Source organism: Panulirus ornatus, chromosome 13 (assembly GCF_036320965.1).
Source record: "Panulirus ornatus isolate Po-2019 chromosome 13, ASM3632096v1, whole genome shotgun sequence".
In the NCBI taxonomy this organism is placed as follows: domain Eukaryota; kingdom Metazoa; phylum Arthropoda; class Malacostraca; order Decapoda; family Palinuridae; genus Panulirus; species Panulirus ornatus.
In genome coordinates this window covers 10404683-10415099 of record NC_092236.1, presented here as the reverse complement: position 1 = coordinate 10415099, position 10417 = coordinate 10404683, and the positions used below count along the sequence as shown (strand labels likewise).

Here is a 10417-nt window from a genome sequence, read left to right as displayed (position 1 = left end):
GGTAAATAGAACACTGCACGAAGAAGGGAGGGAGACGAAAATGTTTGCATTATGGGAGCTGAGATGGAGAATTAGAGATGAACCAATAAGTTTAAGTGGAAAAAGAGAAAGGAAGCTTAAGAGAGACAGCAGGAAGACAATAAAGCAAGTGAGAGGCAGAGAACGTAAAAACGTATCACGCTTTCCTAAACTGCATAAAAAAAAAAGTATTATAACAATTGGCCACGAAAGCGCAAAACCATTCAGTTACCCTAAATATCGGAAATACTATGTACATTAAAGCTGGTTACATTTTTAGCTTTGTATAAAACATCTAAACCTCTCAGGTCTATGGTTCACTTGACGTAGACGAATGAAGACAAAAACAGCTAAACGCAAATAACATGATCCATGTCGCATGAAAACAAACATGACTAGGCTTCACGCATGACCGGCCATTAACCCGCCATGAACATCGGGCAACGTCATTAACTACTGTCATTATTCATTATAAGAACATTCATCATCTAAACATATCTCAATACATGGTAACACCAGAGTGTGACCTCTCAGCACCAAACCTTATTTACATGAGGATGATAACCAGAACAAGATGCAAACCTGCTAGTGATGGCAAGTTAGTAATGTCATGTTTGTTTTTCTGTGCTTAGATAAATTATTACTGGGCTGTTTTTCCTCTTTCCTGATGAAAAGGTCCATAAAGTCTATATTTCGCTAGTTGCTAAATACCTTCCCTCTGAGAGATAATGAGGTAATTAATCATGATTTGTATTTATTAGTGAACGTGCTGTAGCTTTTCTATTTGCTTAGATTTATGAAATCATTGCCAAGGAATACATATATTGTATGCCCAACGAAAGCAAAATTCAGTTTTACATTAAATTACAACGAAAGTGCTACATATGCCACAAGCAAAGTCGATTTCTGTGTCTATCACTTGAGAGGGAAATGCCCATATCTTTATTACTATAAAGAGGAAGGCTATGTTCTCAGTTGTCTAAAACTCTATATGGAACGTTTCATTTGTTAACTAATGCATTTTCAAAAGAGTTGCATCTAGTGATATATGTAACTACCATGGGTTATCTTGCGACTGAGTTTAACAAATGCAGCGATACCTTCGCAAGAAACATCTTCAATGAGAAGCAAGTACAGCGCCTCAATCTAAGTACAACTACATCTTCCGACACCTATAGGCGTGTTACAGTGCATCAAGGCGTCGTTTTACCAACTGATGTGCTACAAATATTATTGGTAATGCAGTCTTACAAATTCTATATCAAATCCACAGCCGATGGTGAAAGAATTCCCTCAACATATGATCTAATCCATAGCCTCGCCGCCATACGCCAAGGAGCAAGCCTTCAACTAACCATCTCAAACTCTGGTGACGACGTGCGACACAGAGCATCCTTGCCACTGGTCATCCATCAACAAGTACTTTTTTTTTTCTTTGGTCTAAAACTAGAACTGGATGAGGTGCATATCAGCAAGAGGCTGACTACATGCCAAGCACAGAAAAAGTTAATATACCTGACCAGGTCGTTTGCCATGACATTGCTCTCGCTCCTCCCCTAGCCCCACCCAACTCACCAGTCTCAGCTTGCCCTTCTCCAGCTGGCTGCCCCGGAGTATATATATACTTCTTGTCCCACAAGATCTCCGCAGAGTTCTCCAACTCCCATCACCGATAACTTCCATCATTACTCTCCCCGTCTTAAAAAAAAGAGAAAAAAAGGTTTGTCTCTCTCGTTTCGGGGTAAGGCACTAACTGTATACAGTCCCAACCATGACGTGCATCGATTGAAAATTTAGCAAAATGTGAATACTGTATGTGTGATTTGATGCCTTGCAGCCATTACAGTGATTACTTAAATTGGTCAAGTGAAAAAAAAAAGAAAGCGCAATCATCAACTTGGAAATAATATACGAGACTGACTATCGATCTTCTACTCCAAAAGTAGCTTTCACTGTGTCGTCAAAGTCGGTGCTTTGAGCGGCTACCAGCTCCGGCCAGATTCGGTAACTGGGGACCTACCCTGGCTTCAGCTGGAAAGTCTACGAAAATAGTTTATTTATAGTTATCAATAACTGTCTATAACAGAAATATTGATCGTCACCACATAGTTCATTATATATATATATATATATATATATATATATATATATATATATATATATATATATATATATATATATATATATATATATCCTCAGTCTGTTGTCTCCATCTTTGATATCTTTTTAGATATCGTGAAGAGAAAAGAAAAAAAAGTGCTGGAAACTTAAAGCATTTATCTTCTTACTTTCATCAATATCATGATTATCAACAGTGCAAGGATATTTAACTGAAGGACGACTTCAACGCCTCCCTACGCCATTTCTTATATATATATAATATATAATATATAATATATATATATATATGTATATATATATATATATATATATATATATATATATATATATATATATATATATATAAACTTATGAAACGAGGAAGTAGGAGAACGACATAAATGATCGTTTCCGTTGACATCTTCATCATTTAGAGTAATATTCAGCTCACTGTTTATAAGTTACTGGATTGTGAATCAATGCAAACGTTCCCTATTACTGATTTTTTTAGAATATTTCCACTGAAATTATAGGAGATACAAATCATTCGGTGACTATAATTTGTCGTGATCTCTTTCCATGGTTAATAATTCACAGTAAGACTTAGTTATTCACACATTTTCCACATAAAATGAGACGAGCTGTTCACAACTGAAGTTTAAGGCGTAGATTTTTTCGTCTAGTACCTTACTTCTTACCGCAAAACATCCAATTACCGTTTAGAACTTAAAACTGAACCACTCGTTGTTACACTAAATTCAGTCAGCGCCATCAAGTCTAGTTTCCGTTTTCTTTGTTCTATTTTCTTTTTCGCCCTACCCTATGTGAAGTGACATACTTTATGTGAAGCGACCTACTGTATGTGAAGCGACGAAGTTAATGCTAGGGGTAAAGGTGAGGCTAACGACTGACTAAGTAAGTCTAACGACTGACTAAGATGCTGATCATGGATGGGTTTCTCTAAAAATAAACAGAAGAGCTTCACAAAGTGAAAGCGATTTTTTTAAGTGCGGGGTTTGTTGCCATATGACCGGAGGTAAAAGATGTGTGCGGTCTATTCTTGAATTGTGATGAGACAATCATTTACTTCTATCTTCTTTACCGCTGATTATTTGTCTTTTATGCAAGACAACTGCGTCTCTTACTAATGTTGGCTCCCTGCTCATCTTAAGTTACAAGGCCTTGCTCAACTGTACTGGCATTCACAACGTCAGAGATTAGTGGCAACCGTATTTCCATTCTTTTTGTTCTGAAATTCCTTTTGCGCTAGACAGAAGAGAAAATGTCTGTAACTTTATTATCAAGATCTTTAGAGAAACAAACTATGGTACACTCTTATCAGTTATGGGTTAACAAGACTTAGATTTCAAACTCTGAGAGAAATCTCGTAGTCTATAGTCTCTTCTTCGGTAACATTAGGTCAAATGGATAGCCATATACATTAAAACTAACAGCCAATTTGAATTTTTGATAACATTACAAGACGAGTTGTTTTCGGAAAACAAACTAACTGCAACTCTAACCAGGTAAGCATCTCGCGGCTCATCTGGGCGATAAAGTCCTCTCGGGTCAGCCCACAAACGCATGGAGAAATTGCACAGAGGGAGCGGCGCGTGATTGGACTTTATTCCCAAATGAGTTGCCGAGACGCGGGGGTTCCAATCACCGCTGTTCTAATCTGTGGAATTTCTCTTTGCAGGATGTGGCGCTTGACGGCGACGCTGCTGCTGGTGGCCTTGGCCTCAGCCTCTCCCCAGGGTTATGTATATACACAACCGAAGGCCCCAACCTGTGAAACGACCACCTCAACGGTGTACAACACCCGTGTCCAAACTTCTGTTGACTACGAGACTGTAGAAAGGGTCAAGACTAATTACATCACCACAACGTCAGTCACAGAGCAGGTCATACCAACCACTGTCTTGGAGACTAGTGTGTACACACGAGTCGATTACCAGACCAAAGTGGTCCAGTCCACGACAGATTACGTCATTGAACGAGTGGAGACAGAAACTGTCAAGAGACCCTCTGAGGAGAAGACTCGTTATGTTACGACCACTCGCATCGTACCAGAGGTCAGCTACGTAACAAGCACACACGTCGAAACAGAGGTTGTACCTGTAGAGGTCACTACCACAGATGTTGTGGCTGCCTACCAGCAGGTCACAAAATACCAAACCAAGGTAGAGGAGGAGACTTATGTCCTGTCCACCACTGGCCCAGAAGTCGTTCGCACCCATGTCCAGACCGTAGTTCTGACCTCCACAGTAGAGAGTCAAGCGCCGGCGACCACACGTTATGAGACAACAACACAAGTGGAACAGGAGGAGGAGACCAGCACCGTTCAAGAAGAGGATGTTGAGACGACCAGGGTTGTTGATATCCTCGATGTCACCCCCTACACTACCGTTAATACATGCTACAAGAGCACTATCGTTACAAACGAGCAGGTCATCACCCAGACCAACACTGTCACAGAGACAGAGGTCACTACCAACACGATCTCTAAGGAGGTAGTACGAACAACGTTCTTACCCACCACCATCTACACCACCCGCTACGTGACACGGACTCAGCCAGTCACAAAGGTGAAGACTGTGGTTCGAACCGAGCGTGTCACTCCCTACCCTGTTGTCAAAACTCAGGTGAAAACAAAAACATCCGTGACCAAGATGCCAGGCTACGGCCGTGTGGTGACCAAGCAAGTCCGGCAAACTAAGCAGCAACAGAAGACCGTCTACAAGACCGTCCACGAAGAGAACACCGTCACGCGGACCGTTACAAAGCCCTGTGACGTGACTCAGACTAAGGCTACATACGAATATAATGCTCCAGCCGTACCATTCCACTTCGGTTAACTGAAGATTACACTTGAAAATGAACTCAGAGGACATTATAATTACATATATATATGAGGCACATCAGTCTGAAGCATATTCACATATGATTAAGCAAACACAACTGTCAGTAAAACACATGGCCAATCATCCCCAAGGTGCACTGGTCTTTGTAGTACACATTTGTATTTATTTGACTAAATAAATAAACTAACGTTAAAAAATTTTCTTCCTGCATTTATTTCCAGCAGAGAGCAAAAGGAGTCTTTTTAGATATCAGCATATGTAAGTATACATAACATTGTTTATACAGTGAAATATATCGTGTGTGTGTGTGTGTGTGTGTGTGTGTGTGTGTGTGTGTGTGTGTGTGTGAAATTACCTATTTGGGATGTACTGAAAGGGAGTTTTACTCTCATGGAGCCGCATCTCTTGAGCATCTGTGGATGTGTGTCTTTGTATGTGTTGTATATAGAAATCGTCACAATTCTACCATCCTGACTCTTTTTTTTTTTTTCTCATTTAGGATGAAGGTGTTGTTGCTCTCCCTGCTGGTGAGCTGCGCATTGGGAGCCTCATTGGACCGACACCGGCGTCATGATCCCTTTTCTTTTCGCCGGTATATAGCGCCAGAATGTGAACCCTCCACAGTATACCGTACGCGGATGCAGTACTCCACCTCAGTCGTTCATTCCACTGTCTACACAACTGATACCGAGTATGTTACGAGGACCTCCGTTAGCACAGAGCAGGTCTACACCACCGTCTATTCTGAGGTGGTAAGCACCCAGGTGGTGCCCACTGTTCATTACCAGACAGATACGGTCACCCGCACCCAGGAGAACACCCGCACAGAGGTCATCACCCTTCCCGCTGAGACGTACTATGTAACTCGTACACAAGAAAAGGTTGAGACCGAGGTGGATACAGAAACGCGCTACGAGACCAGTACGTATGAGGTTCCCACAACGATCGTCAAGACTGAGGTGTCCACAAGCTTCGTTCCTATGCAGGTGGTGAGCACTGTCTACGAGACTGAAACTGTTACAAGCACCACGGAGCTTCCCGGGGAGACCCGCATCGTGGAGAGCACCGACTACAGCACCACCTACTCTACTTTGGTATTACCACCAGAGGAAGTCGTAAAGACAAATACCGTCGTCACGACCAACACCATCACCCAGACCGTTACGGAGCCCGGTGAGACGCATGTCTTCGTCTCCACCAACGTGGTCCCCGTCGTCAACACCATCATCTCCCAGGTGACGGAAACCCACACCCAGACAGATTACGTGACAAGCACCGAAACAGAAGTGAAAGAAACCACTGTCCATCGCACAGACGATAAGACAGTGTACTCCACGACGACCTTGAGTGTTCCAACGGAAGTGGTGAGGGCCAAGTACTCAACGAATTACGTGTCCACAACCATCTACAGTCAAAGGAATGTTTACACTACGATCACGGCGCCAGCCTCCACCAGGTACGTCACGGTAACTCACACCACCGTCCGCACCCAGAAGATTCCCGGCGAGACCAGAACCGAATACCAGACGAGAACCGTCTACAACACCAACTACGTCACCTCCACAGTCTACAAAAAGCAGTATGGCGGCGGCGTGACGGCCACCAAAACAGTAGAACCCGACTGCAACACTGGCTACAAAGCCCCAACACAGTATAACCCATACGATCATTTTGGGAAATAAGCAAAGTCTGTAAATCTTCCTATTCATGGCACTCAACTGCAAAAAGATCTTTACTAATATAATATATTTAAACTATGTAAACTCTTCAAACTGTACCTCCTTTGTACTTCTAGACTGTATTTAATAAATAAATTATCATACACTAGTGTACTGCCTGACTTTAAGAAAACTTCATTCGAAAATGGAAAATCGAGCTAACATGGAGTTTAATAACTTTTCAATCAAAACAAAGGTGTGAAAACAGATGTCAGGGGTTACTAAATTGTCTCGCCTTTTCCTGTTACACCATGAGATAGTCTACTTCTTTCCCCGCTATATTTACGTTAGTCATAAACACCGAAAAAAATTATTGTGTTTGCAATGTTTTTGGTGAATTATTTTTCATAAAATACATAAATGTTCAACCTATCTCTACAATGTACGATAAAGTATCATCATATTTATAATGTAACTACATGCAAATCGCAAAATGAGAATAAATGTCGCAAGCCTATGTCGCCGAAAAAGAAATTTTTGTTCATGTTCGGCAAATACTCATATCAAATCACCGCAGAATATTTGCACGATAATGACATAAATCACAACATGCAGATACTCCACTTAGAGTTCCACCTCCGTGGGCCTTCCCATCTCGGAGCAAGAATAGTTTTGTCATTTAAGCAAAAAAAAAATGTCGAGCAAAAGAAAACAAGATGTCGCTTGTCAAAGTTCATTATTCCCCTCGAAACAATGGACAAAGCATTTACAGATCAATTTCACAACCAACGAAAGAACAAGCTTAAGAGTGTGCTGAATATCAAGGTACATTCAAATTGAATCCCTGAACCAAAATTATATCCAAAGATCGACAAAAGCTAGTCCAAGAATACCTGATGGTAACAAAGACCCGTGGCAAACTAAGGCACAGATAGTGAAACTTCATATACATACCCAAAAGCTTTCATCGGCTTTCTTTCCAAAAAAATCTAAATGCACGACAAATATGTTGCAACTAATTACACACGTAATACACATATATATATATATATATATATATATATATATATATATATATATATATATATATATATATATATATATATATATATATATATGGATGTGCTGGAAATGAGATGTTTGAGGACAATGTGTGGTGTGAGGTGGTTTCATCGAGTAAGTAACGTAAGGGTAAGAGAGATGTGTGGAAATAAAAAGAGCGTGGTTGAGAGAGCAGAAGAGGGAGTTTTGAAATGGTTTGGGCACATGGAGAGAATGAGTGAGGAAAGATATATATATATATATATATATATATATATATATATATATATATATATATATATATATATATATATATATATACGTAAATAGTGCACATGAACGCGCAGTACCATATAGCAGTAATGCTCCCGCCTCCTACGCAGGGGACACGGGTTCGATCCTGGCTGTTGGAAGTTAGTATGATTATATATATATATATATATATATAATTTCATACATATTCGCTGATTCCCGCGTTAGCGAGTAGCGTCAAGAACAGATGACTGCGCCTTAGAAGATAAAACCTTCACTTGGCCCCCATCTCTGTTCCTTCATTTGGAAAAGCAAAACGGGAGAGGAGTTCGAGCCCTCAGTCCCACCCCTTTCATTCACCTTCTATGTGTGTGTGTGTGTGTGTGTGTGTGTGTGTGTGTGTGTGTGTGTGCATGTGCGCGCGCGCGCTGCCTCGGTCACACAAAGATACAGACACCTGAAACTGATATTTCTGTATCCTAGCCTTAGCTCAGTGGGTTTAGTATGGACTGTCATTTAAATCAGCCTTATCTATCTCTACATTATGAAATATATTCATTAAAGGTTAATTTTAACAGAGGATAGATAACAGGTAAATGACTCACTTGTTTACGTTGATTTATACACTACAATAAGGGATCAAGCCTCAGCTGAACACGTATATAGCCAGGAGGTCCATCCCCCAACCCCTTCCGTCATAAGACCCCAGTGCCCTGTGTAAGTAGTCAGCACAGCTTTGATTTCGCATAAATTTTGTAAACTTTACCCGAAACAAGTGTGTGGATTGCTCACTTCTAAGTATGTATCTATAAGCCAAAAATAAAAATTTTATTTTTTTTCAGCTATGGACCGTTGAGAAAAATAAAAGTACCTACAGATATACGCAGCGATGATCTTCCAGCTGAATAACCTCGCTATTACACGTTACAGTCAAGATCAATCGCAACTAAACATTACATCACAGATATCTGTGAAAAGGTGCATGCTTTCGTAATGAGCATCACTGAGCACGCGCGTAACAGTTTTGGATAAAATGTGACGCAGTTGTCCATTATTTGTGAACTATGCTGAGACGATATTTTTTCTCTCTCCCTTCTGCGTCAGTTCCCCTCCGAATGTACGCACAGCAATAACCGTCTAAAAGTGAAATTAGTGCCTTAATACTAACCACTAATTGTATTTATCAACAGTGTCAAAATGAGTAATACATTTTTTTTTTTTTTTTTTTTTTTTTTTTACTTTGTCGCTGTCTCCCGCGTTTGCGAGGTAGCGCAAGGAAACAGACGAAAGAAATGGCCCAACCCCCCCCCCATACACATGTACATACACACGTCCAGACACGCAAATATACATACCTACACACCTTTCCATGGTTTACCCCAGACGCTTCACATGCCCTGATTCACTCCACTGACATCACGTCAACCCCTGTATACCACATCGCTCCAATTCACTCTATTCCTTGCCCTCCTTACACCCTCCTGCATGTTCAGGCCCCGATCACACAAAATCTTTTTCACTCCATCTTTCCACCTCCAATTTGGTCTCCCTCTTCTCCTCGTTCCCTCCACCTCCGACACATATATCCTCTTGGTCAATCTCTCCTCACTCATTCTTTCCATGTGACCAAACCATTTCAAAACACCCTCTTCTGCTCTCTCAACCACGCTCTTTTTATTTCCACACATCTCTCTTACCCTTACGTTACTTACTCGATCAAACCACCTCACACCACACATTGTCCTCAAACATCTCATTTCCAGCACATCCATCCTCCTGCGCACAACTCTATCCATAGCCCACGCCTCGCAACCATACAACATTGTTGGAACCACTATTCCTTCAAACATACCCATTTTTGCTTTCCGAGATACTGTTCTCGACTTCCACACATTTTTCAAGGCTCCCAAAATTTTCGCCCCCTCCCCCACCCTATGATCCACTTCCGCTTCCATGGTTCCATCCGCTGACAGATCCACTCCCAGATATCTAAAACACCTCACTTCCTCCAGTTTTTCTCCATTCAAACTCACCTCCCAATTGACTTGACCCTCAACCCTACTGTACCTAATAACCTTGCTCTTATTCACATTTACTCTTAACTTTCTTCTTCCACACACTTTACCAAACTCAGTCACCAGCTTCTGCAGTTTCTCACATGAATCAGCCACCAGCGCTGTATCATCAGCGAACAACAACTGACTCACTTCCCAAGCTCTCTCATCCCCAACAGACTTCATACTTGCCCCTCTTTCCAGGACTCTTGCATTTACCTCCCTAACAACCCCATCCATAAACAAATTAAACAACCATGGAGACATCACACACCCCTGCCGCAAACCTACATTCACTGAGAACCAATCACTTTCCTCTCTTCCTACACGTACACATGCCTTACATCCTCGATAAAAACTTTTCACTGCTTCTAACAACTTGCCTCCCACACCATATATTCTTAATACCTTCCACAGAGCATCTCTATCA

The 10417-nt window shown here is 41.2% G+C and overlaps 1 protein-coding gene across 2 annotated transcripts; it reads left to right on the top strand.

The window, feature by feature from the left end:
• The first annotated feature begins 1628 nt into the window (after window positions 1-1628).
• On the top strand, window positions 1629-6804 carry LOC139752725 (uncharacterized). 2 transcript variants are annotated; one of them, XM_071668567.1, is made up of 2 exons: window positions 1629-1738; window positions 5482-6804. In XM_071668567.1, exon 2 carries the CDS (start codon window positions 5483-5485, stop codon window positions 6662-6664), a length of 1182 nt encoding a protein of 393 aa, XP_071524668.1. In that variant the 5' UTR covers window positions 1629-1738; window position 5482; the 3' UTR covers window positions 6665-6804. The 2 variants fall into 2 exon arrangements, with proteins under 2 accessions (XP_071524668.1, XP_071524669.1); XM_071668568.1 differs by lacking the exon at window positions 5482-6804 and adding an exon at window positions 3818-5183 and having other exon boundaries at window positions 1636-1738.
• The last annotated feature ends 3613 nt before the right edge of the window (window positions 6805-10417 follow it).

Excerpts from the sequence above, each read along its gene's own strand:
- LOC139752725 (XM_071668567.1), top strand. The coding sequence starts at position 5,483 with ATGAAGGTGTTGTTGCTCTCCCTGCTGGTGAGCTGCGCATTGGGAGCC.